Source organism: Aquarana catesbeiana, linkage group LG01 (assembly GCF_042186555.1).
Source record: "Aquarana catesbeiana isolate 2022-GZ linkage group LG01, ASM4218655v1, whole genome shotgun sequence".
Taxonomy (NCBI): domain Eukaryota; kingdom Metazoa; phylum Chordata; class Amphibia; order Anura; family Ranidae; genus Aquarana; species Aquarana catesbeiana.
Window position 1 is genome coordinate 545,605,384 of NC_133324.1, and position 25,390 is coordinate 545,630,773.

Sequence of the window (25,390 nt, forward strand, 5' to 3'; positions counted from 1 at the left end):
TACGTGGCGAAGGGTCTCAACCAGAAAAGGCCAGTTCACCCTGTCGAATGCCTTTTCGGCGTCGGTCGAGAGAAGCAGCATCGGGGTCCCCTGTATTTTTGCTGCGTGGATAAGGTTAATTGCTTTCATGGTGTTGTCCCTCGCCTCTCTTGAAGGGACAAAACCGACCTGGTCTAAATGAACGAGTGATGGAATCCACTCTGATAACCGCATAGCGAGAACCTTAGTGAAAATCTTTAAGTCTACGTTGAGAAGGGATATTGGCCTGTAGTTTTGACATAATAAGGGGTCCCTGTCCTCCTTGGGTATCACCGAAATAAAGGCTCGTAGTGTGTCTGCTGGAGGGATCACCCCCTCTCCGGCATCGTTCTAGGCTGCTAGGAAATGTGGCGTCAAGATATCGCCGAAGGTCTTGTAGTAAGCCAATGAGTACCCATCGGGGCCTGGGGCTTTGCCAGTTTGCATTCGGGCTATGGCCAGTGCTACCTCCTCTCCCGACAATGGCTCCTCCATAGCTGCCAGAGCTTCATCAGGCAACCGAGGAAGACCTGATTGTTGGATATATTCCCGTATAGCCTCCCTTTCACGAGACATCCCCCCCCTCTGAAGATTGCTGCGGAAGGTTATACAATGAGGTATAATACTTGCGGAACTGCTCTGCGATCTCCTCGGTAGTGTGCACCTTAGAGCCACCTTCCCCCATAAGCTCAGGGATGAAGGCTTGTGCCCTTTGAGCTCTCAAGGCCCTCGCTAACGCTTTACCGCATTTGTTACTATGTTCGTAGAAGGTACGTTTACATTTTGCAATCACCGACTTAGCCCTGACCAAAGCCAGGGATCTCAATTGATTTCTCAGGTTTGTAAGGTCTAGCAGTGCCCGGGAGGCTAAGGATTGCTTGTGGGTGGACTCCAGAACCCTAATTTTTTCCAGGAGGTCTAGAGTTTGTTGAACTCCTTCTTGAGGCGGGTACCAATTTTTATTAGGGTGCCTCTGACAGTACACTTATGGGCTTCCCAGACCATCAGGGGGGTGCTATCCCAACTCACATTAGAGGAGAAAAAATTCCTCAATTCCCTGGAGACTTCCTCCACTACCTCCGGTGCTTGGATTAATGTATCGTTAAGTTTCCACTGCCATTGTTTAGGTGTGTGGGGTAAGACACCTATGTCCATGAAACACGGAGCATGGTCCGAGAAGGTGATAGACCCTATTGAGGCGGATTTCACCCTAGAAAGTAGAGATTGGGGCAACATAAGCAGATCGATTCTAGAATATGAATGTGAATAGAACGTGTAGTCCCTCTGGTTCGGGTTAAGAACTCGCCAGACATCCACCAGGTGAAAGGCGTAGAAGTTCCTCTTTAGGCATTTGAGTGCTGCATAAGAGACCTGGGAAGTTTGCCTGGAAGAGTCTAAGAAGGGGTCCATGGTAAAGTTAAGTCCCCCCCCCCAGGATCACCGCCCCTTCAGCGAAATCTTGTAATTTTGTCAGAGTGGATTCAAGGAATCCAATCTGGCCAGTGTTGGGGAGGTAAAGGTTCACCGGGGACACTAATGAGCAACCCAGAGTCCCCTTCACAAACAAGGTGTGCCCCTCCGTGTCACTCCATTGATCACCCAGCTTTCACGGTGTTGCGTTACGTATTAGTATGCTAACCCCCTTGGACTTAGACTCGGAGGAGCACCCATGATAAGCAGCTGGGAAGTAGCGGTCTCAGAATCTCGGTATTCTATCGGCTCGAAAGTGGGTCTCCTGAAGAAAGCATACGTGAGCTTTAGCATGTCTTAGGTTGGATAACACCATGGTTAGTTTCTCCGGGGTATTGAGTCCCTTCACGTTAATGGACATTAGTCTGAGACTGTCCTTCGGGTTCATGGTCTAAGCTGGACTGGAGGAAAGAGACGCGAGGGGGAGAGAAGAGATTAAAAAAAAAAAAAGAGAAAAAAAGAAGAAAAAAAAAGGGGGGGGGGGGGGGTGGAGGGAAAAGAGGGGAGAGTGAAAGAGGGAAGACAAGAAGGGGCGAGAAAAGGGGGGTAGAGAGGAAAGACGTTAGAGTAAACAAAAAGACAGTGGGTCACTGGTATGACAGTGTACCCGACAAGCTACTGTAAGATGCCTACGGCGGTTGAGAGACATGGTCTCAATACACCCTTAGGAATCCTACTCTGAGCCCCAGCGGGGTGTTATCCTAAGTGGGGTAGTAACTAGACACAACGGGGGTCAGGAGCTCCCTAATCAGACTCAAATTGTTGAGATATAATAAAAAGCAAAACAAAACGAAATAACCAGCATATAGGCATAGGTAACTATAACTTAAATCCCATTGACCTTGAGACATCTCAGAAGTTGAAGAGTGTGACTTGATGAAGGGTCCCCCCGCCCGCCAGACACAGCATTCAATGCACTGAGGATTATAAACCAAGGGATCACATTGTGAATCCCCCGTGTCCATCCCCCAGAGTGGGTGCGTAGCAGACGGGGGTGGTACCCCCCCTCAACAATAATGGGGCCCAACATTACATTAGCAAGCATAACTTCGGGTTTATCTGTGCAGATTGGAATGACAATTCCATTCTACTAAAACTCTGTTACATTGAGTTTCTATCGTACTGCTCAGCACCTGCTGCTTCCTTCCGGCCATGCATTACCTCACAGAATAAGGTCCTACTGTGAGGACCCATCAACATGTCCCGCGGGGGAAAGGGGACCATCACTGAGTACAGACGGCCCCTCAGGCTCCCTTCACGGTTCTCTGAGAAGCAGTGCCGAGCAGCACGGCAAAAATGAAAAAGCAGACTTTGTTCCCATCTCCCCAGCATGTCCCACTGCCTCCCCACTCCCAGTCCAACCCCCAACTGCACCAACCCACAGTACCCCAGCAACATGTAAAATACATATTCCCACATTCCCAAACCGGACCACTAACATCCCAGGTTACTGGATAAAGTTCCGTGGGTGGGTTCCTTGGTTCCAGCGTTATGAGACTCAAGTCATTTGCAGTAGTGCGGTGCATATATTAGCTGAAGAAAGCTAGACTGTTACATCCAAAGGGTGATACAGGGGGTAGGCCCCGGGAAGCACACCTAGAGTCATGTCCTGGAGCAGGGAATTTCAAACTCCTGAGGGCGGCACCAGGCCTCAGTCCTGGAGATGCGGTATAAACCGTCTCAAACCAGCTGGACTCTGCACCAAGGGAGGTGGGGGGTAGAGGGGGAAGTACCGCGGGGGTCTGAATGGAACCACACAGGGGGAGATCGGACTGCTGGAGGGGGGGGGGGTTACGGCATCCCCGAACCTACTGACAAGCATCCTCAGGTCTTACATCTCCGGTTCTCCCCTCCCGATCGGAGTGGTCTCCCTCTGTCTGCGCCTGGCAGATCGACGGGGGAGATACATCGGAGCACCCTGGGGAGCCGGACGAAGATCCCTGTGTAGGAGAGGGCCCAGCCAGTCCCGCAACGGAACCGGCTCCATCCCCAGGAAGGCGAAAAGATCCGGGAGCTCGGCGTGGCGCCGCAAGGTGAAAGAAGCACTCCCTTTCTGGATGGTCAGCTGAATTGGGAACCCCCATCAGTACGGCAGTTTAGCACGACAAAGCTTTTCCAGCAGGGGCTTTAGCATCGCTCTTCTCAGGAAAGTCGAGCGGGACACGTCCGGGTATACTGAAATTTGAGCTCTGTTGAAGTCCACCGGTTCCTTGCCGTGCAGCACGCATAATCTGTTCCTTATGGCTGTATCGGTGTAAACGGCACAGAACATCACGGGGTCTTTCCATGTCGGCATGTTTAGGGCCAAGAGCCCTGTGAATCCTATCGAATTCCAGGGAAGCGGGAAGGTCACCGTCTAGGATGATATGATAATTGCCCGCACCGTTTCCGTCAGATTCTCCGGGCCAGTGGCTTTGGGTATCCCCCTGAACTGTAGGTTTTGGCGGCGGCTTTGATTCTCCAAATCCTCGGCATGAAGCTGCACCTCTGCCAGCTGGTCTTGGTGCCTCTGCTGCACTTTCTCCAGCTGTGCAACTCGGGTTTCCAAAGCCCCCATCGAGGTCTCTTCTCTGTTTACCTGCTCATCTATCTCATGCACCTCCGAGCGGAGCTCCTGTAAGTCACGGCGGTGTTGCTCTTCCACTCTGAGCACCAGAGCCTCCATGTTGGACTTGGTGGGGAGAGCCTCCATGTCAGCCTTAGTAGGTAGCGCCCGCAACAGCGCTCGTACGTCGGATCTTCCCCCAGACTCTGTGTAGCAAGGCTATTGCTCGACTGGCTGTTTAGCAGACTCAGGATCCCCGTCAGGTGTAGCGAGGTCGTGGGATGTGATGCCGCCATACCTCCAGGAGAAGACGTTAGTGAGAGGGCCTCGCTATGTGCTGTATCAGTGCGGGCCTCCAGGCCAGACCTGGGTTTTTCTCTAAGTATTCGGTCGATTTGGGCCGTCGGGGGTCACCTTATTAGATCCCTTGTATTTGCCTCTCTTGCGAAAGCTCATGGCCAGGTAGAAAAGGGCTGGTTAAATGGCATAACAGCCTCGATCTATGAGCCTGGAGTCGGGAGCTCAAGCACCAGGCGACTTCACTCCATGTCCAGGCCACGCCCCTGAACCCTTCTTTTGAAGCCAGTGTAAAATAGCCCTTAGGGTCTTGGCCGGTAATTATCTCCACAAAGTATAGAGGTTCTAGGTTAGGGATAGAGTCGTGGAACAAAGTGTTAAGAGCGTGCAGGAGTTAGGGGTACCGAAAAAACATATGGTTGGGTACTCCAAATCCCACCTTAATTTCTAATTTGACCGTACCATTAGCTAGCACATGCGAAAGGTAATTGATCCCTCTGTCCAACCAGCGTGTATGATCCAGAATGAATGACAATTCTGGCAAGTGCGGGTTGTCCTAGAGGGGCGTATGAGCATGAAAAAGGGGAGCTTTAGTCACATTCATGGCAAGCTGCCAGATTTTCCAATGATGAAATAACATGGTACCCCTGTTGCCATCATGGGACAGCCCAAGGGTGCCTTGGAAGAGAATTCGAAGGGGGTGGAGAACTGGTTGAGGAGCCTGTGAACACACTAGGGTAGAATATCTGTCTTTATCCTCCTGGTTAAAATGAAAGAAGTGGGATAGTTGGGAAGTGATATAGTACAGGGTGAGATCAGGTAAGGCAGTTCCACCTAAATTTATGGGACATTTCAGAGTTCGCCAAGACAGCTTGTGATGGCAGGTACCCCAAACAAATGTATTTAGAATAAATTTAATAGATTTAAGGATGTGAGGTAGAATATATAAGGAAGCATGCCAGAAGACGTATAGTAAGTTCGGAAGGCGTATCATTTTTTAATGCGTCCCATAATTCCAAGGGGAAGGCGGGACCAGGTCTGGGTTTTGGACTTTAAAGTGCCCTATGGGTATTCAAGATTGAGGTTGATATAGCCCGACAGAGAGCAAGAAACTTGGTGGCCCGGATACTTGATCCGGCTTGCTCCAACCAGAGGAAGGGCAGCTTGATCCGCTGTGGGGGCTCCTATATCTAAGGGAAGTATTTAAGATTGGGTCCAATTAATTTGGAGACCCGAGTAAACTCCCAATTGTTTGATGAGCTGCAAAGCGGCTGTTAAAGAGGGGCCAGCGTTCTCAAGATAAAGGAGCATGTCATCTGCATATAGACTGATGACTTCAGGTTATTGGACCCATGCAGATGATCTTAATTTCTGGGTGCACTCTGATGGCAATAGCGAGAGGCTCTACAGCCAGGACATAAAGTAATGGGTATAAAGGGCAGCCTTGATGGATGCCCGGGGAGAGGGAGAAGGGATCTGAGACCCTGCCATTAACCTGGATCCTAGCAGTGGGGGCATTGGAGCCATTTGATAAAGCTTGGGTCGGCTCAGGACTACTTAAAGGAATTAGCAGACTGCAGTTTTCTTAAGCAATAATTTTGACATATACAACCTCAAGTAGGTATGCACCAAGCAGAGTCAGAACTCCTAGTATGTAATGTATATTTGCTTCAGGTTAGTTAAAGTAGTAAAGTCAGAGGACCGCTGGATAACTAGCATTTTCAGAAGGCGAGGTTAATAATATTCATCCTTCTCGGTGTTAGTGTCAGTGTTTCCTTTTTCACACTTGTCAGGTTGCAAATACATTAAAATGTATATATATCCCATTGATGAACTTTTCTTATTGTTCCCTTTCAGTCTATTAAACATATCACTGAAATAATTTTGACATTTCTGTTTAAGAAGTGTAAAACAGTACTTGGTCATCAGCCGCAACATTTTTTGAAGGATCAACATCTGCAGAGTCACAACATTTACATTAACATTTTCCCAGTTCTCTCTGGTAATACAGACCTCATCTCCAAAGACATAGATAAAAGGGAATAGTAGAGGTGTTCTGTAGTCCTAAAGCACCTTCTGTCCAGGAAAGACAAAACTGCTCTTCCATAGAAACAGTACTGTGAATGAGAGTTGTCCCCCCAGGATATAAAAGTAAAAAAATAGGAAGGAAAAACACAGCCCCCCTAAATAAAGGACTGAAAAGTTGCAATCTACTTGATTTTTTTCCTTGAGTTTAAAACCAGCTTTAATAAACAATAACCATGCTTCATATAGCTAAAGCAGACATTCTACCCAGCTTCAGTAAGGAGTAAAATGGAAGATACATATGCTTAGTAGTAAACGGAATACTACCACTGATATGCAACTGCATGCTACAGTCATTGTTGAGGAACAAAGTTTTTTGTGGCTCAAAAAAAAAAAACAGTATATATATATATATATATATATATATATATATATATATATATATATATATATATATATATATATATATATACACACACACACACAGTCAGGTCCATAAATATTGGGACACAATTCTAATCTTTTTGGCTCTATACACCACCACAGTGGATTTGAACAAGATGTGCTTTAACTGCAGACTTTCAGCTTTAATTTGAGGGTATTTACATCCAAATCAGGTGAACGGTGCAGGAATTACAACAGTTTGAATATGTGCCTCCCACTTTTTAAGGGACAGATTAACAATCATCCATCAAACTTTCACTTTTTTAATACTTGGTTGCAAATCCTTTGTAGTCAATTACAGCCTGAAGTTTGGAACGCATAGACATCAAACGCTGGGTTTCATCCCTGGTGATGCTCTGCCAGGCCCCTACTGCAACTGTCTTCAGTTCCTGCTTGTTCTTGGGGCATTTTGCCTTCAGTTTTGTCTTCAGCAAGTGAAATGCATGCTCAAACGGATTCAGGTCAGGTGATTGACTTGGCCATTGCATAACATTCCACTTCTTTCCCTTAAAAAACTCTTTGGTTGCTTTCGCAGTATGCTTCGGGTCTTTGTCCTTCTGCACTGAGAAGCGCCGTCCAATGAGTTCTGAAGCATTTTGCTGAATATGAGCAGATAATACCCGATAATGCCCAAAACACTTCAGAATTCATCCTGCTGCTTTTGTCAGCAGTCACATCATCAATAAATACAAGCGAATCAGTTCCATTGGCAGCCATACATGCCCACGCCATGACACTACTACCACCATGCTTCACTGATGAGGTGGTATGCTTTGGATCATGAGCAGTTCCTTTCCTTCTCCATACTCTTCTCTTCCCATCACTCTGGTACAAGTTGATCTTGGTCTCATCTGTCCATAGGATGTTGTTCCAGAACTGTGAAGGCTTTTTTAGATGTTGTTTGGCAAACTCTAATCTGGCCTTCCTGTTTTTGAGGCTCACCAATGGTTTACATCTTGTGGTGAACCCTCTGTAGTCACTCTGGTGAAGTCTTCTCTTGATTTTGACACACATACACCTACCTCCTGGAGAGTGTTCTTGATCTGGCCAACTTTTGTGAAGGGTGTTTTCTTCACCAGGGAAAGAATTCTTCGGTCATCTACCACAGTTGTTTTCCTTGGTCTTCTGGGTCTTTTGGTGTTGCTGAGCTCACCGGTTCGTTCTTTCTTTTTAAGGATGTTCCAAACAGTTGATTTGGCCACACCTAATGTTTTTGCTATTTCTCTGATAGGTTTGTTTTGTTTTTTCAGCCTAATGATGGCTTGCTTCACTGATAGTGACAGCTCTTTGGATCTCATATTGAGAGTTGACAGCAACAGATTCCAAATGCAAATAGCACACTTAAAATGAACTCCTTGTAAATGGGATAATGAGGGAATAACACACACCTGGCCATGGAACAGCTGAGCAGCCAATTGTCCCATTACTTTTGGTCCCTTAAAAAGTGGGAGGCACATATACAAACTTTTGTAATTCCTACACCGTTTACCTGATTTGGATGTAAATACCCTCAAATTAAAGCTGAAATGCTGCAGTTAAAGTACATCTTGTTCGTTTCATTTCAAATCCATTGTGGTGGTGTATAGAGCCAAAAAGATTAGAATTGTGTCAATGTCCCAATATTTATGGACCTGACTGTATATACATACATATACACACACAAAAATATAAAGTATCTACTCAAGTGAAGAAACACAGCAGAGTCACATAAGGCTTTTTTGTCAATTTAGACCACCTGCTACAGAGAAAACAGTATGGTCCTGCTCATTAGGTCAAATAAACATATTTAGAGGGTAGAAGTGAATGGGAACAGCCTGAGCAATTCAAATAAAGTGCAGCACACTTCTCTCTAACAAAGTCAATATACCTTTAGTGATGGTATATGTGCTTGTCTTTTTTGTACAGTTACGGAGCTGGTTTTTGATGCCATGCCAGTAAGAGTTTGCATCTTGAGAGCAGCTGTCGAACCACCATTTGCTGATAATGTGCTCTTCCTCTCTGCATGAAAAATATAATAAATCAGCACTGGAAAGTCAGTAATCACAGTCATGAGGTATGTAAATGATTATCTTTAAAAAGAAAAAAAAAAAAATTATGATTTACATTTCTGAAAGTCTCTGTTCTCTTTATTGAAACACAAGTGTGAGGGAGCTGGAGTGGCAGAAGCCAGTTTGTATTGGGTAGTAGGGAATAGGTAAAAGCTCTGGCAGGTTTTTATAAGGGTCTGCTTCACTGGGGAAAGTAACCCGATTGACGTTAATTACTTATGGTTGTACACTGTAAAGGGTGCAAGGGGAAATCATCCAACGAGGAAACGTGCTTGGGTAATAACCATCTTAAAGAGTTTTCTCCAATTGCTGTCTCCAAACAGAAAATTAAGGTAAACCTTCCCCAAAGCGACACATCAGGAAAGAAACTGGCAGATGTTTTAACGATTCTATATGCTAGTCAAAACGTAACATTAGATACACTTTAACTGCAAGTCTATAATACAATTGAAAAACAAGAACTCAGCCCTAAATTAAATTTAACATGAACTAATTAATAACAATAGTAACTCAAATGTGTCACAAACCTAAGCGATTTAAACTTGGTATGCAATGAAAAAAGCAAGCAGTGGTTATCTGTTAAAACTATACATTAAAATGCTCAATATACCCAGGGACATATAAGCAGCAAACATTTTAAGGTAAACCTCAACCTTTCCTGCAAAAGTCAAATCTGGTCCTGTCCCGTTTTGCCTTCCAAAAGTCACTTTTGGTCAAGGACACCACTCACATTAACCCTTTCAGGACCAGGGGTCATTGATAACTAGGCAAAATGTAGCAATATCGGTATATGTAAACTATCTAGACTATATTTGTGTTACTAATTTGCCTAACTAAATGACTTTTACATTTCTTTTTAGAACAAAAAAAAAAAAAAGAAATTTATTATCATAACCACGTCAGCTCCGGAAGGTTAACCCCCGTTCATGACCAGGCCATTTTTTGAGATACGGCACTGCGTTATTTTAACTGACAATTGCGCAGTCGTGCATCGATGTTTACACACATAAAATTTATGTCCTTTTTTTCCCACACAAAATAGAGCTTTCTTTGGTGGTATTTGATCACTTCTGCAGTTTTTATTTTCTGTGCTATAAACAAAAAAAGACAATTTAATTAAAAAAAAAAAAAATCTATATTTTTTACATACTGCTATAAAACATACCCAATAAAAAAATCCAAAATGTCTTCATCAATTTAGGCCAAAATGTATTCTGCTACATATTTTTGGTAAAAAAAAAAAAAAAAAAAAAATTGCAATAAGCATATACTGTACTGAATGGTTTGCACAAAAGTTATAGCTTCTACAAACTCTGGGATATATTTTTGGAATTTTTTATATTTTTTTTACTAGTAATGGCGGCGATCAGTGACTTATAGCGGGACTGTGATATTGCAGCAGACAAATCAGGACACCTGACACTTTTTAGGGGACCAGTGACACTAATACAGTGATCAGTGCTCAGTGCTAAATATACAGCGATCAGTGCTAAAAAATATGCAGTCTCTGTACTAATGACATTGGCAGGGAAGGGGTTAAGATCAGGGGCACTCAAATGTGTTCCTAGGGAGTGCTTTCTGTGTGGAGGGTGCTTGTACTGCGGAAAGGCAGAGATTAGTGTTTCTGCTTAGAAACACAAGATCACTGCCTTCCCTTGTCACAGAACGGCGATCTGCCTTGTTTATATAGACAGATCGTAGTTGTTTCAGCGAACGATTGGCTTCCGTTGTATCCAATCATAGCTGAGCAGGTCGACGACGATGCGTGCGCGCCCCAGGCCTGGAAGTGCAGCCGCCCTGTCGCAGTAAATGTGCGTGGGGCGGTCTGCATCAGGATAAAGTGGTTGTAAACCCTTACACACCAAGTGAATTGACTGACCTCTGGTGATACACAGAGATGGAACAAATCCTCCCACATAAGTTGTAGATGTCTATCCGCAGTCTTCTCTCCTCTACAGACATTCAAAGTCCACAATTTGTAAAGCTTGTCTGAGCTGTCAGGGAAAAAAAGGGGGCAGTGATCTGAAATTACACTTTGCAGATCTCAGAGACGTTCAAAGGGAAGGGATACACCCCCTTCACACAGGAACAGAGCTGAGGCTGTCAATCTGCTGGAGCTCCCTCCTCTGTCACCATTTTTCTCTTGGTGTTAGGAAAACTTTTCAGAAGTGACTCATGCCGACAGCAGAGGAAGAAAACAGCAGACAGAAATGACACGTAGGGGTTGATTTTGTAAAACTGGAGAGTGCAAAATCTGGTGCAGTTCTGAATAGAAACCAATCAGATTCCATTTTTTTTTTTTTTTGTCAAAGCTTAAAGAACTCCAGCTTTTCCTCACCAAAACAGATGCATTGTGCATGTTAATGAATTACAACCCCAGTGTCAGTTTGTGAGCAACTTACCTACATTAGGAGTATAAAGCAGATGTCTGTGATGTCACTTCTCCACCTGGTCGAATTTCAAAGTTCTCGGACTTCCTTTTCCAGTCTTGATACTACATGCCTCATGATCCTTTGAGCCTCTGTAGTTTCAGTTTGGGCTATGCTAGTTGATGTGAGTGGGTCTAAGGGTTACTGTGGGTGTTTCTGGGCCTTCATGTGGGTGGTGAAAGGAGAGCAATGGAAATGTGTTATCCCCGCCCACACTCCATTCCTCTCTGCAGTGAATAGGGAAGAAGCAGGAAGTGAAGGTGAAAGTGATTCTAAAAGAATTTTTTTTTTATGATTTAGAAATAACAAACATGTTCTTCTTACCTGCTCTGTGTAATGGTTTTGCACACAGCAGCCCCGACCCTTCTCTTCCCCCACTGCCGATTGCTAAGAGGGCTCACGAACCCGCAAACAAAACGCATGGCTATGCCCACCAAACATGCGTCGCTCTCAGTACAATTTAGGCTAGATTTGCATCTGCATGTTTCTGAATGCATGGCAACCAGCACAGAAAACACACGCTTTGCTATGTGTTTCTAAAACACGCAGCAATGCACGTTACACTTTCATTACCATTTAGGCTGCGTTCCCATTTGCGCATTACCAAACGCATGGCAATCCACAATAGGATGCACATCATGTAATGCGTTTCAAAATTGCGAATGCACAGTAACCCACAAGAAAATGTATGCTTTTCTGTGAGTTTGGAAAATGCATGGCAATGCACAGTGCACTTGCATTACAATTTGTTCTCATCGTTTTCAAATCCTCAGCAAGCAAGAAAAACACATGCTGTGCCATGTATTTTGAAAAGGAGTAGCAATGTGCGCCACGCTTGCATTACCATTTAGACTGCATTCGCATCTGCGCATTTCCAAACGATTGGCAACCTGCACAGAAAACATGCGCTTTGCATTTCGAAAAGGAGTGTCAGCGCATCTTGCTTGGCTTACCATTCGTTCACATCTGTGCGTTTCCGAACCTAGGGCAATCCGCAAAAAATAATAAACAAATAAAAAAATTAAAAAACACAAGCATTTTCTGTGCATGTTCTAGTGCTACTTTGGGGCATTTGTCGCATGTGGGGAATTTAAGTGCACGTTTAAGTGCACGTTTACACTTGAAAAACGCGCAAGAAACCGCAAGCGGGAACATGCATTTCTGCTACTCTGAGGCGTGAATGGAGTGTGCCTGGAAGAAAGTTTTTAGGCAGCAATAATGACCAGGAGGGGGAGGGGTGAGGGAAAAAAAAAAAAAAAAAAACGACACACACAACAGATCCATTAACGTTGCCAGGAATGATAGTCGCACTGGACTTTCATGTGGTGCTAGTGTGAACCAAGGCAATCTATTCAATCCCTCCCACAATCATTAACAGCAGGTCTCTGTATGTGTGTATATGAAGGGCTTTTCATTTTTGAATAATGCTATGATCTGTGAGGCGGGACTTGAGAGGTTTGGACTCTTCCTGTAGGTGTGACTGGACGGGATTGAATGCCAATTAGGATGTATTTAATCTCACCCACCATCAGAGATATGAAGGAAGTTACATCTTTTTCAGATGCTCAAAGACTACAGAGGGGTGTGTTTTAGACTGGTTACTGCAGGAAGTGGCTGTTGAAGGGACAGAGCCAACAGCAGGCAATACAGAGTGTCATATGGAACAAAGCAACAACTATACCCAGGATATCAAGGGAACTGCAGGCAACAAAAGCAACATGGTAAAGAGGTATGATCTGTGCTGGGATTGATTATTCCATTCAGTTCTAGTGAAAAGAAAGTTGGAGTTTATCTTTAATTGATCAAGCTGGAGTTAGAAGGTGATTGGCTACAAACCACAGCTGCACAAGATTTTGCACTCTCCAGTTTTAGTAAATCAACCACTTATGCCCTGTACACACGGTCGGACATTGATCGGACATTCCGACAACAAAATCCATTGATTTTTTACGACGGATGTTGGCTTAAACTTGTCTTGCATATACACGGTCACACAAAGTTGTCGGAAAATCCGATCGTTCTGAATGCGGGGACGTAAAACACGTACGTCGGGACGAAACAGGGCAGTAGCCAATAGCTTTCGTTTCTTAATTTATTCTGAGCATGCATGGCACTTTGTGCGTCGGATTTGTGTACACACGATCGGAATTTCCAACAACGGATTTTGTTGTCGGAAAATTTTATAGCAAGCTCTCAAATTTTGTTTGCTGGAAATTCCTATGGAAAATGTGTGATGGAGCCTACACACGGTTGGAATTTCCGACAACAAGGTCCTATCACACATTTTCCATCGGAAAATCTTATCGTGTGTACAGGGCAATAGTGCTCTCAATTGAGGCAAGTACATACTATAGCGGGATAAGCTTTATTCATATTTCATGTACTATTTCAATGCACAGCGGATGGGCATCCCCGCACAGGTAAAGCAACGTACCCATATATGTCACTGCCTGCTTCCAGGTTTAGGGCGCACACATGCAGATGGAGCAATGTCTCTGTTTTTTATCTCTGCAAAGCAGGGATAAGAAACCAAGATCTGTAATAAAAATTAGCAAACATTACACATAGTTGGCACACATTTAACCCTTTGATTGCCCTAGATGTTAACCCCTTCGCTGCCAGTGTCAGTACAGTGACAGTGTATACTAGTATTAGCACTGATCACTATATTAGTGTCACTGGTGATGTCAGTTGCAGTTAGTCCCCCACCAGCATCAGTTTCAGATTGCCCGCCGCACTATTGCAGTCCCATTAGAAGTCCCTGATCACCGCCATTAGTAGTATGAAAAATAAAAAATTCCAGTATATGTACATACACCATAGTTGTAGTAGACGCTATAACTTTCACGCAAAACAATCAATATACACTTAGGATTTTTTTTTTTTTATCAAAGACATGTAGCACAATACATTTTGGACAACATTTATGAAGATGATTTATTTCATTTTTTTTACTGGATGTGTTTTGTAGCAGAAAGTAAAAAATATTGTTTTTAATTTTTTTTTTCTATAAAAAGAAAAAAAAAACCCAATGGTGATAATACCACCAAAAGAAAGATCGAATGGAGTAAAAAAAAAAAAAAAAAAAAAAAAAGAAATAGTTTCGTTATAGCGTTGCATAACCGCGCAACCAAGTTAAAGTAATGCAGTGCTAAATAGCAAAAAATGGCCTGATCATAAAGTGGGGTAAAACCTTCCAGAGATGAAGTGGTTAACAATTTCTGCCTGCCAGCTGCTTCTGTCAAAATACAAGGCACAACTGCAGTTGAGATTGGCGACTGCCCTGTTTCTAAACAAAGATATGCGATCTCTAGGAGTGGCTGTCAGTGATCTTATCTGTTCAGTTTTGGGCATCAGTGCATAAAAAGGATATTGGAGAACTGGAGAAAGTGCAGAGAAGGGCAACCAAACTGATAAGAGGCATGGAGGAGCTCAGTTATGATATTAGGATAGATTAGAGGAACTGCATTTATTTTCTCTTGAGAAGAGGAGATTAATGGCCCATACACACGATCCGAAAATCGGATGAAAAATACAGCTTTCGAAGCGATCGTACAATAATCAGATCGTTAGTACACAGCTTTCGAGAGCCAATCATGACAGTTCATCCGATATTATCCGATCGGACAAAAAACAAAAATTTTTCTCATACGATACCACATTGTAAGATTTTCGTTTAATCAGTACAGCTGTCCTCCGAAAATACAATAGAAATACACTACAACACATGACATTAATTTTTTATTCTGTCGTACGAGAATTTTCGTTACTTTAGTAAACTCTTCAGGTCCGATATACGAATAGCATGCAAAAAAATAAAAACAGACGATCTGTCCGCCGATTTTCAGATCGTGTGTATGGAGCATAAGGGGGGTATGATCAGCATGTATAAATGCATAAGCAGTCCACATAGTGAACTTGGTGTTGAGTTATTCACTTTAAGGTCATCACAGAGGACACAGGGGCACTCTTTACGTCTGGAGGAAACGAGATTTAATCTCCAAATACAGAAAGGCTTCTTCACAGTAAGACCTGTAAAAATGAGGAATAGACTCCCCCAAGAACAGGTTCTGGCCAGCTCAGTAGATAGTTTTAAGAAAGACCTGGATTCTTTCCTAGATACACAAAATATAACTGGATACTAATATTTATTGGTAAAGTTGATCCAGGGAACATCCGATTGCCTCTAGGGCGATCAGGGAGGAATTTTTTTCCCTTGCTGGAGCAAATTGGTTCATGCATTCCTCTGGATCAACCGTAGATATAGGATTGTATAGATAGGATTGCAGATTTTTCTTTTCCCTTCTATTGGTTGAACTGGATAGACTTGTGTCTTTTTTCAACCAGACTATAACTATGACCAGGAACCATGATGTGTAGCACAATCACAGAATTAGCCTTTAACTGACGCCTATGCTGGATGCTATGTTCACCTTTCTGTGCAGATTTACACCTGTAATTAGGGTACAACATGTAACATGCTCCACATGCAACCCTTTTCCTCCGATCCCCCACCTTCCTGTGACAGCGGGCGAGGGATCCTCTCCCCGCACCCACTGTCACAGTTTGAAACCAGCGCGCCCACACAGCCACGTCATTCTTTCAGAGTTTCTGGTAAATTACTAGACTACGAGCACCATCAGCCATTGCGGCGGACAGCTTGTAGTTTCTCAAAGAACTGCAAGGGTGTTGGTGAGCACCCTCGTAGTTCATTGATCTTCCAGCTCTCAAGTAACTGCCTGCCCATATCAGAGGTAGACAGCTATCCTGAGAGTCTGCAGGAGCCTGACATTGCACCTGCAATCTGCTAATGGCTTATGCAATTTTCTGCAGGCTTCTTAGAAAAAAAATGAATGCACTTTTTTTTACTAGCACAAAAACATGCATTTATTTTTGTTCAAAAGGTGAACTTATCCTTTAAAAGGGGTTATAACTGGGGAAAGAGGGTGGACAGAGTAGAGATTTGCAAATCATTTTAAGTGTTCTTCATTCTATGCTCAGTTTAAATAAATAGAAAAAGAGACACCTCTGGACAGAAGCATTGTCAGTCTAGGGGGGAGGGTAGTGTGCCATGCACTAGGAGATTTAGATACACTAAACAAACTGAAGTCAAACTCCAGCTAATACATTTTTAGGCAGTTAAAGCAGACAGTTTTGTTGCTTTTGGGATAAAAGCTTTTACATAAATAAAAGCGATCATTGTAAGCAACCCTGTCAGTGATAAATGGTTTATCTCAACCTTCTACTACATCTGCAGGACAGCCTGTTCTGTTGCACAACAGACTTCCTGACAGATCACCAGGGGAAAATAAAAGGACAGAAAGCCTAAAAAAAAAAAAAAAAAAAAATGCAGCCACTACATGCAAGAATTGGTAAGCTACAATATAATAAATGCTTGCTTATGGGTTTAATATGGCTTAAAGCGGAGCTCTACCTTAAAAAAAAAAGTATTAAAAGCCAGCAGCTACAAATATTGCAGCTGCTGACTTTTACTAAATGGACACTTACCTGTCCCAGGGTCCAGCGATGTCAGCAGCCGAAGCCGATCGATCGCTCGTCTCTTGGCTGCCCCCGCCGCCAGCCTCGGTCAGGGAATCAGGAAGTGAAGCGTTGCGGCTTCACTGCCCGGTTCCCTACTGCACATGCGCGTCTTTACTGGTCCCTGTTGTGTTCTGAGAACGGTGTGTTTCCCAGAACACAACCGGGGGGGCTGCTGTTCAGGCATCTGCGGCTATCTATGCCCGGAAGTGGGTGCAGATACCTGTATTAGACAGGCATCTGCACCCCCCTCCCCCCTGAAAGGTGCCAATTGTGGCACCGGAGGAGGGGAGGAATCTGATGAGCGGAAGTTCCACTTTAGGGTGGAACTCCGCTTTAAAGTCCTTTAAAAGAAGACAAAAGAATGAGAATATTTTCAAGAAACCTTGGGCCAACTGTCTGCCTTGTGCTTCCATTCTACAGATAGCAACTGGTTTAGAATTCCCTCACTGGCTTTAGCAGGCTACAGCACGCTGCACATATAGCCTTTTCTTCATATACCCAAAAGTCCTAAAGCTGCAGGCTTGCAAACAAACATCTTAATTTTTGGGCTCAATGGAGAGGCACACATGTGCAGTAAACTACAGCCTCAGAGGAGTGAAAAGCCACCGAAGAGAAAAGGATGCTGGCAAATTAGAGGTCTATACTGGGCAATTTTCATGGGATGGGAAGGGCAAGGGAGCAGTTGGCCTAAAAACCACTAAAGGATCAGAAGGATTTGCCCCCTTAATGACCAGGCCATTTTTTGCAATACAGCATTGCGACGCTTTAACTGACAATTGTGTGGTCATGCGATGTTGTAAATGTTTCCCCACACAAATAGAGCTTTCTTTCGGTGGTATTTGATCACCTCTGCATTTTTTTTTTGTGCTATAAACAAAAAAAAAGCGACAATTTTCAAAAAACCCAATATCTACTACTTTAGTTCATCTATATAGCACAGGCAGCTGATTGCTGGGTCATTAGCAGACAATGAGAACGGCACAGAGCGAAGCCTCGCGATGCAGCAGTAGCTGCAGTATGATCCTCTCCGCCTTGCTAGTGATTTGCCGTCCTCATTGTGTTCGCTCTGTTGCCGTAGTAACGGCAATCGAGATAGAGGCTTGGTTCTGACGCTACGGCGCATGTGCGAGATTTCCACAGGGAAACGAACTAGGGGCTAAAATGATGTCCACAAAAGCTTCAGCATATAGGAGCATGAATTGCGCGGGCGATACCCAGAAGAGCCTAAATAATAAAACTGATAAAAAAGGTATTTACAAAGCTCGTTTAGAACAAATTTAAATATGTATGGCTTAGCAATGTTTAACACCATTTATATATTTAAAAAAAATAAATAGATAAGTTACGGGGTTTACTTCCTCTTTAAGTTATGTTGTGTTTATGTGCAATAATTATGATTTTAGTGCATTTTTAGTGAAAACAGATCTTTGATGAACATTTGCGCAATTACTGCGGGGCCCAAAAAATTAGTAGCACTTTTATTTCTACAGGTCACGTGATTTCAGATAATGTATGGTTGGGGGGGGGGGGGTCTTTTCAAATTCTGAAAGCTGTAAGTGAAAAATGGTAACCTCCGGATTTTTTGAGTAAATTGTTTTTATTTACAGTTTTGCACACCTTCAGTTTTCACCATTTCACAAAAACGTGCAATTTAAAATGTACAAATATTTGTTATTTATTAACTCAATACAGTTCTTACCTTTATATTTAGTAGGAATTTAGCAGGAATTTTGTAAATTTTGCCATGTATAAATCCACTAATGATTTTAGTGTATTTTTAGCGATAATATTGTTGGATAAACATGCGCAAATATCGCTGTGCCTTAAAAATAAGAAGCACTTTCTATTATGTTTTTTTTTATTCTACTGGCCATGTGCTTTGAAAAAATATATGAAAAATGAAAACCTCCAGATTTTTTGTGTACGTCCTATTTTCACCATTTCTCAAAAAAGGCGCTATTTAAAATTTACAAATATTTGTTAAAACAATGCAGGTTAAGCTTTTACATTTAGAAGGAACTTGGCAGGAATTTTGTAAAATTTGACGTGTTTGTATTTGCTAATAATGATTTTAGTGCATCTTTAACAAAAATATTGTTTGGGTAAACATTTGCGCACATATCGCAGGGCCTGCAAAATCAGTAGCACCTTAGTTTTATTCTACTGATCCTATGTGTTCAGAAAATGTATAGTTTGGGGCGTCTTTTACAAACTCTGAAAACTAAGGGAAAAATGAAGACCTTCAGATTTTTAAAGAAATTTGGTTAATTACATTTTTGCGTACGCTCAATTTTCATCATTTTGCAAAAAGGCGTAACTTAAGATTTACAAATATTTGTTATTTATTAACTCAATACAGGTTAAGCTTATATATTTTTTTGTAAAATTTTGTAGAATGTGCTGTTTTTACCTGCTTATAATGATTATAGTGTATTTTTTATAATGAAAATATTGATTTGATAAACATTTTCGCAAATCTCGTTGTGCCCTAAAAATCAGTAGCACATTATTTTTATTCTACTGGTCATGAGCTTTCAGAAAATATATGGTTGGGAGGGGGGGGGGGGTCTTTTACAAACTCAAAGCTGCAAGGGAAAAATAAAAAAGCAACAAAAAAATTGAAAAAAATGGTCTGTCCAGCCAAGTTTAAAAGTGGAGCGCAGGGCCTGGCAGCGAAAAGGTTAAAAAAAAAAAAAAAGGGTAAGTGCAGATAAAAGGGCAAACTGTTTAGGCCCTTATAAAGGCTCTAGGTTCCTAGTCTGATCACTGTGGGGCGAAGTCGGATGCAGCTGGTAGGAGAAGTGACCAATGGTCTACTGATTTAGAGGCTATCTGGAGCAAATAAGTTTGGGAGTCCCTGATTAAATGAATCTACAAGCAGGACTCAACAGTACCTCTGTACAGTGTGTCTAACAAGCCCTTCCTACTTCTTAGAACTGTGTACCCTAAGTGGAATTCTCAGAAAATGCCACCGAAAAAAAAAAAAGTTCCTGATGCAATGTGTGCTACAAGCCCAAAAATGAAATCAAATCCTTATTTTTTGTCAATAACATGGTGTGGACGGATTTCTGCCAGTCACAGGCTGTGTCACACTCTTCCAGCCTGTGTGTCTTAAAATAATAAGGAGGTAAAGCCTCCATCAATCTACGTGCAATATCCCACCCCCACTGTTTAGCTGGTTAGTGGGCATAGAGGAGTGAGAGAGAGAGCTGTCATTTACCACTGTGTATACGCCCACATGCGTGACGCTATTGTCACATGGGCTGCTCAGATTTGGTAGGGAGGAAAATACTCTGCATAGAAACTCTTAAAACCTTAAAGCCTAAATACAGGAAATTTGAAAATGATTACAATGGGGCTATGCTCACGCTGCAAAGGTTAACTCCTTGTTTATAGAAGAGGAAACACTTTAAAAATGTACCCGACCCTCCACTCGCCCCATCTGATGGTGCTCCCCCATGCTCCAGCAGTGGACTGTCCCTCAGCATCATCAGGCTGAATGCAGGGCTATGGGCCCTGCATTGGTCTTGATGACGTTATGATCTTCGACAGGTGGAGCATGGCGGAGAAAATGCTGCAGGGTCCAGTATAGCAGCACAGAGGATCAGATAAGTAGACTTTTTTTTTTGTCCCCCTAGACTTAAACAAGCAATTAGCCCTTTGCAGTGCGGGTGCAGCCCTACTTGCAAGGGATAATTTTTAAGCTTCCTGGAGCTGGGCTTTAAAAATTGTTGTTTTGCTCCTGGTTTGAGTACTAACATGATCTAGTTTTTTGACAATACTGGGTTACACATTTGTTTATGTTTAAATTAGGGATCACTGGCATGTCAAAACATACAAATATTTAATTTCAGCTTACCTGGCAAAAGCAATTGACAAGTGGTGGAAGACTGAGAGGCTGGCACACGAGCAATTCGTTTTGCATCTCCTGGCAGAGACAGGGGGGACTTCTGAACACTGCTTTTCAGTCGACTGGATTTCTGCTGAGACATAAGTTGTGCCGCCTGCTCCTGTGCCTTCTGAATTCTCTGATAACAAATCTCTTGTGGTGTGGGACGGCGATATAGATGGACAACATTTTTACTGGATAAATCAGCCTGGTGGAAAAAATAAATAAATAAATAAATAGCAAAGTTGGATAGATTCTCTGAGCAGAATTTTAGAAGGATGGTGGTTGAAAATGTATTCCTGCACTGTAAGGACCATGTCAGTTGGTTGATTATGTAGCAGCAATTTCTCACCTATTCAAATCATTAATGCCAGCTAGTAACAGTGAATTGTAGCCAGCCATATAAATTGCTATAGTCACTGCCAATTTGTTGCCAAAAAAGTGATTTAACTCTATAATATAATAAGGCCCCCTTCACACGATCAGACCGTTCAGGTCCACCTGTCAGTTTTGACGGCGGACCTGAACGGGCGCTCCATGTTAGCGGAGACATGTCCACTGACATCCAACCCCGTCCGATCCGCTAAAAGCAGACGGATGGCCCAAAGTCCAGATCCCTCGCTGGCGGATCGCCCGATCACCATCTCTTCCTATTTACATCGTGATCAGCCATGATTGGACACGGCTGATCACGTGGTAAAGAGCCTCCGCCGGAGGCTCTTCACCGAGATCGGTGTGTCAGAATGACACATCGCACCACCGATCGCCGCGATGCGCGCCGGCATGTTATCCTGCTGGACGTCATATGACGCCCAGTCAGGATAACTGAACCACCGCCCGGCCATCATTCTGCTATAGGCCGGGCAGGAAGTGGTTAAAGTGGTTGTAAACCCCATTCATGAAATCTGACCTGGGAACATATCTGTAGTGTTTACTTATCTCTCTCCAAAGCTCTGAGTTCTGTGTCTTTCTGTTCCTCCATTATCAGCATAACTTCTGATAATCTCTCAGACACAGGAGATAAAAGCAGCTGCAAATCTGTGTCAGGGAGGGAACTTAGAGATAGATAAGAAGAGAGCTTGTCTAATCAGACTGCAGCTCTGCATGTTTCTTCATTCCTCTGCCTATGTGGGGATGGTGGGGGTGCCTTTCCTCCAATCAGCTCTCACACAGTGTATGCCCAGACTCCCTTCCCAATGCTGAAACAAGAGGAAAGATTTGAAACAGGAGGAAAAATTTATAACATGAAATGTGCACTAAAGAATGTGGAAAGGGAAAGGCAGCAGATATTCAAGTAAAGGGGGCGTGGTCTGGACATGGAGTAGGGTGTTGTTCTTGTGGAGCTCCGGGTCTGTCCTGGCCTTTCCAGCCCTAATTTCAGCCATACTCACCAGGAAACACGGCATGTACTCGGCTGGGAAGCGGAGAGGGAAACCGAGAAGGAAACCGCTTTCCAGACCACAGGCACGTGGAGAAATCCAGCGTTACTTTCCCAGCTCACAGGAATCATTTCCGGCTCCTAAAATGGAGGACACCACGAGGAACAGCGGGCATGTGAGTCCTTTACAGCTCAACTCCCAGACGTTCCACATGGCCTCCCATGCCATGGAGGGAGACCTTGGTACACCAGCTGTGTTCTGGCCTGACTCCCAGGATTCATTCCACCCGCATCTCACACCGCTAACTCTGCGGGCAGATGCGGAGCTGAGGGCACTGCTGCAGGCTCTGCCTACGAGAGCAGACATTGGCCACCAGGCTAGAAACATCCCACCGTAAGGACATAGCAGTGGTCCGCAAATACATCACCTCACTGACTGAGAGGATGGGAGCAGGGGAAGTCACAGTGATGGCACTAGAACAGAGACTGCAGCAAGTAGAGGATGCACAGGCTGTACAAGTGACATCCATGCTTACTCAGCAATTACGCCTGGAAGAAATGGCGGACCACAGCAGGAGAAACAACCTGCGACTCCAGGGTTTGCCTGAAGCCACTGGGACAGAGGACCTAGCAGCAACTGCACTAGCCATATTCAGGAACATTGCTGGTGACACACTCCCGACAAATGTGTCTTTTAACCGGATCCACAGAGCTCTGGGACCTCGATCTGCAGATCCGAATCGCCCAAGAGATGTGATCTGCACGGTCCATCAATACACACATAAAGAAATTTTCTTGCAGAAGGCATGGGAGGCGAGAGATATCGAGTTCAATGGGGCTATCATCCAAATCCTGCCGGATCTCTCACGGGGCACCCTGCAACGGAGGGCAATGCTGAAGCCTATACTGGAAATCGCCCAACATTCCGGCATTACCTACCTAGGTGGGGCTTCCCCATAGCGGTGACTTTCATGAACCATTCGCAGGCCCATTGTCACCCCTGCTGTTTGCTCTAGCTCTGGAACCACTCGCGGCAAGACTAAGAGGTGATAGAGAGATTATAGGGTTCCGACGTAACACGGGGATGGACGTTGTGTCATTGTACGCTGATGATACCCTACTATATCTAGGTGATACACAGGGTTCTGTGGTCACAGTTATGAATCTTATTAAAGCCTTTGGTACACTGTCCGGCTTTTCTATTAACTGGAATAAGTCACTCTTAATGCCACTAGACCCACTGACTGTACTCTTGCCTGACTGTGCATCAATGATACAGATATCATCTTTGTTTTGTTATCTGGGTGTGCAGATATCCCCAGATGTCTCACAGTATGTATCACTTAATCTTGTCCCTCTACTGACTAAATTCAGAGAGAAGTGTAACGCTTGGCATAAGTTGCCACTATCGGTAGTGGGGAGAGTAAACCTCATAAAGATGGTGTGGGCACCGCAACTCCTGTATATCTGCCATAATTCCCCGGTGTGGATCCCTAAGAGATGGTTAAAATAGATAGCCAGTTCAGGGACTTAATTTGGCGCAAAAAATCAGCTAGAATTAGCCTATCCACTTTACAAAACGGTAAAGAGGAGGGGTGGCTGGCGGTCCCGCATGCCAGGGTTTATTTCCTTGCCTCTCAGCTACAGCAGCTGGGGGGATAGGGATTGAAGGACACGCTAGATCCAATACGCAGACTCTTAGACATTTCTTCCGATGATGCTATCGCATTGTCCGCCTTGGGGGCAGGTTATGCAAATCTAGACAGGATACTCCCATCCATAATTTTACTAAAAACGTTATGGTCATACATTAAACGGCTGCTAGGCGTGCATGGCTTCCTTACACTTACCCCCATTAGGAGAAATACATATTATAGGGAGCTACTTAAGCTCAAAGGATTTAGAGACTGGGAAGCAGCGGGGCTCCAATTTCTGTCACAACTGTATAATGGTCCTGTCCTTAAATCCTTTCTAGAAGTCCAAGCAGAATTTGGTATTCCACGCACTAATTTTTTTAAATATTTACAATTGAGACACGCACTACAAATGCAATCCAGACTTACGCCACTTAGACTGATTGATCATAACATAGTACAGGGGATTTTAATGGAAAATGAAAAAAAAAGGGTATGATTTCTAGAGGATACAACATCATCCTTAATGCACTCCAGGATCCCATGTAGACATAAATGAGAGGAGAATGTGGGACCATTGGATGGGGAGACGTGGAGCCTTTGCCTTGCCTCTGCTCCCGTGTATCGGCCTCACAAAAACTGTCACAACTTTACCTATTGCACAGGGCTTACAGAACACCTGCCAGACTTCATAGGTGGGGACTTCGGGATACACCTCTCTGTCCAAAATGTAAGAGGGACCATGGGGACCTTTTGCACATGTTTTGGAAATGCCCAAAACTTTTTCGGTATTGGACAAGGATTCTAGAAGTAATTTCTCAGGTGTATGCCTTGTAAATTCCAAGAACTCCTATAGTGTGCCTGTTGGGTGCCTTGGATGAGGCGGCGTTAACTCCTATCCGCACGGCGATCCTTCAATTACTCTATGTAGCTCGAAAACTGATAGCTCAATGTTGGATCACTCCCAGGGTCCCCAACAGGCAACAATGGATTGACCAAGTGAACAAAATGTTAATGCGAGAAAATTTAACGTACCAACACAGGAATTCTCCCCGTAAATTTCACACGATGTGGCAGGAATGGTTAGATGTTCCGGGTCTGGCACCCCACCATCTGGTCAAATATAAACTGTTACAAGGATAAGGGAACAGCTATAATAGATGGGTCCAGACTACATGACAATTGTGTTACTTCTATGTAGAGACTACTAAGGATGAAGGAATGGGCATCCTAAACAAATGGTTGAGAAATACCAGCAGGGCTCTGCGAATAGGTCCAACCCTATGCTTTACACCATGTGTTATGTTTTCAAGGTTTATGTATTCTATTCCCCCCTTTTTTTTCTACCTTTCTGTTGTTCTCTCTTCTGTTCCACATGGCCATCCAAAATATGAGATGTATAAATGTCCAATGGCAGAGCCAAAGCAACTCATATGCTACATGTTGAATCTTATATGTATATCATTGATATGTATAACATGTATATGGCTATATGGAAAACCAAATAAATTAATTTTGATTTTAAAAAAATGCCAAATGAACGCACAAGGATGGATGCTAGTATAGTATAAACAACACTTGCCTAATGTATCAAGATAATAAATGTGACAAACATAAATAAAGTAATATCATGCGGAAATGATATTTAGCATTTAGAGTCCATATTAATGTA

At 43.5% G+C, this 25,390-nt stretch overlaps 1 protein-coding gene across 3 annotated transcripts in view; it reads right to left on the reverse strand.

Moving 5' to 3' along the window:
• REXO1 (RNA exonuclease 1 homolog) overlaps nt 1-25,390 on the reverse strand; it is a 313,808-nt gene that overhangs the window by 173,286 nt on the left and 115,132 nt on the right. For all 3 annotated transcript variants that reach the window (XR_012235589.1, XM_073595259.1, XM_073595251.1), the window contains exons 4-5: nt 20,677-20,914; nt 8,667-8,797 (exon numbers count right to left, since the gene is read on the reverse strand). Coding sequence is in view for 2 of the 3 variants with exons in the window: in XM_073595259.1 (XP_073451360.1) it covers nt 8,667-8,797; nt 20,677-20,914 (369 nt within the window). In the remaining variant the exon portion in view is untranslated. The remainder of the gene's footprint in view (nt 1-8,666; nt 8,798-20,676; nt 20,915-25,390) is intronic.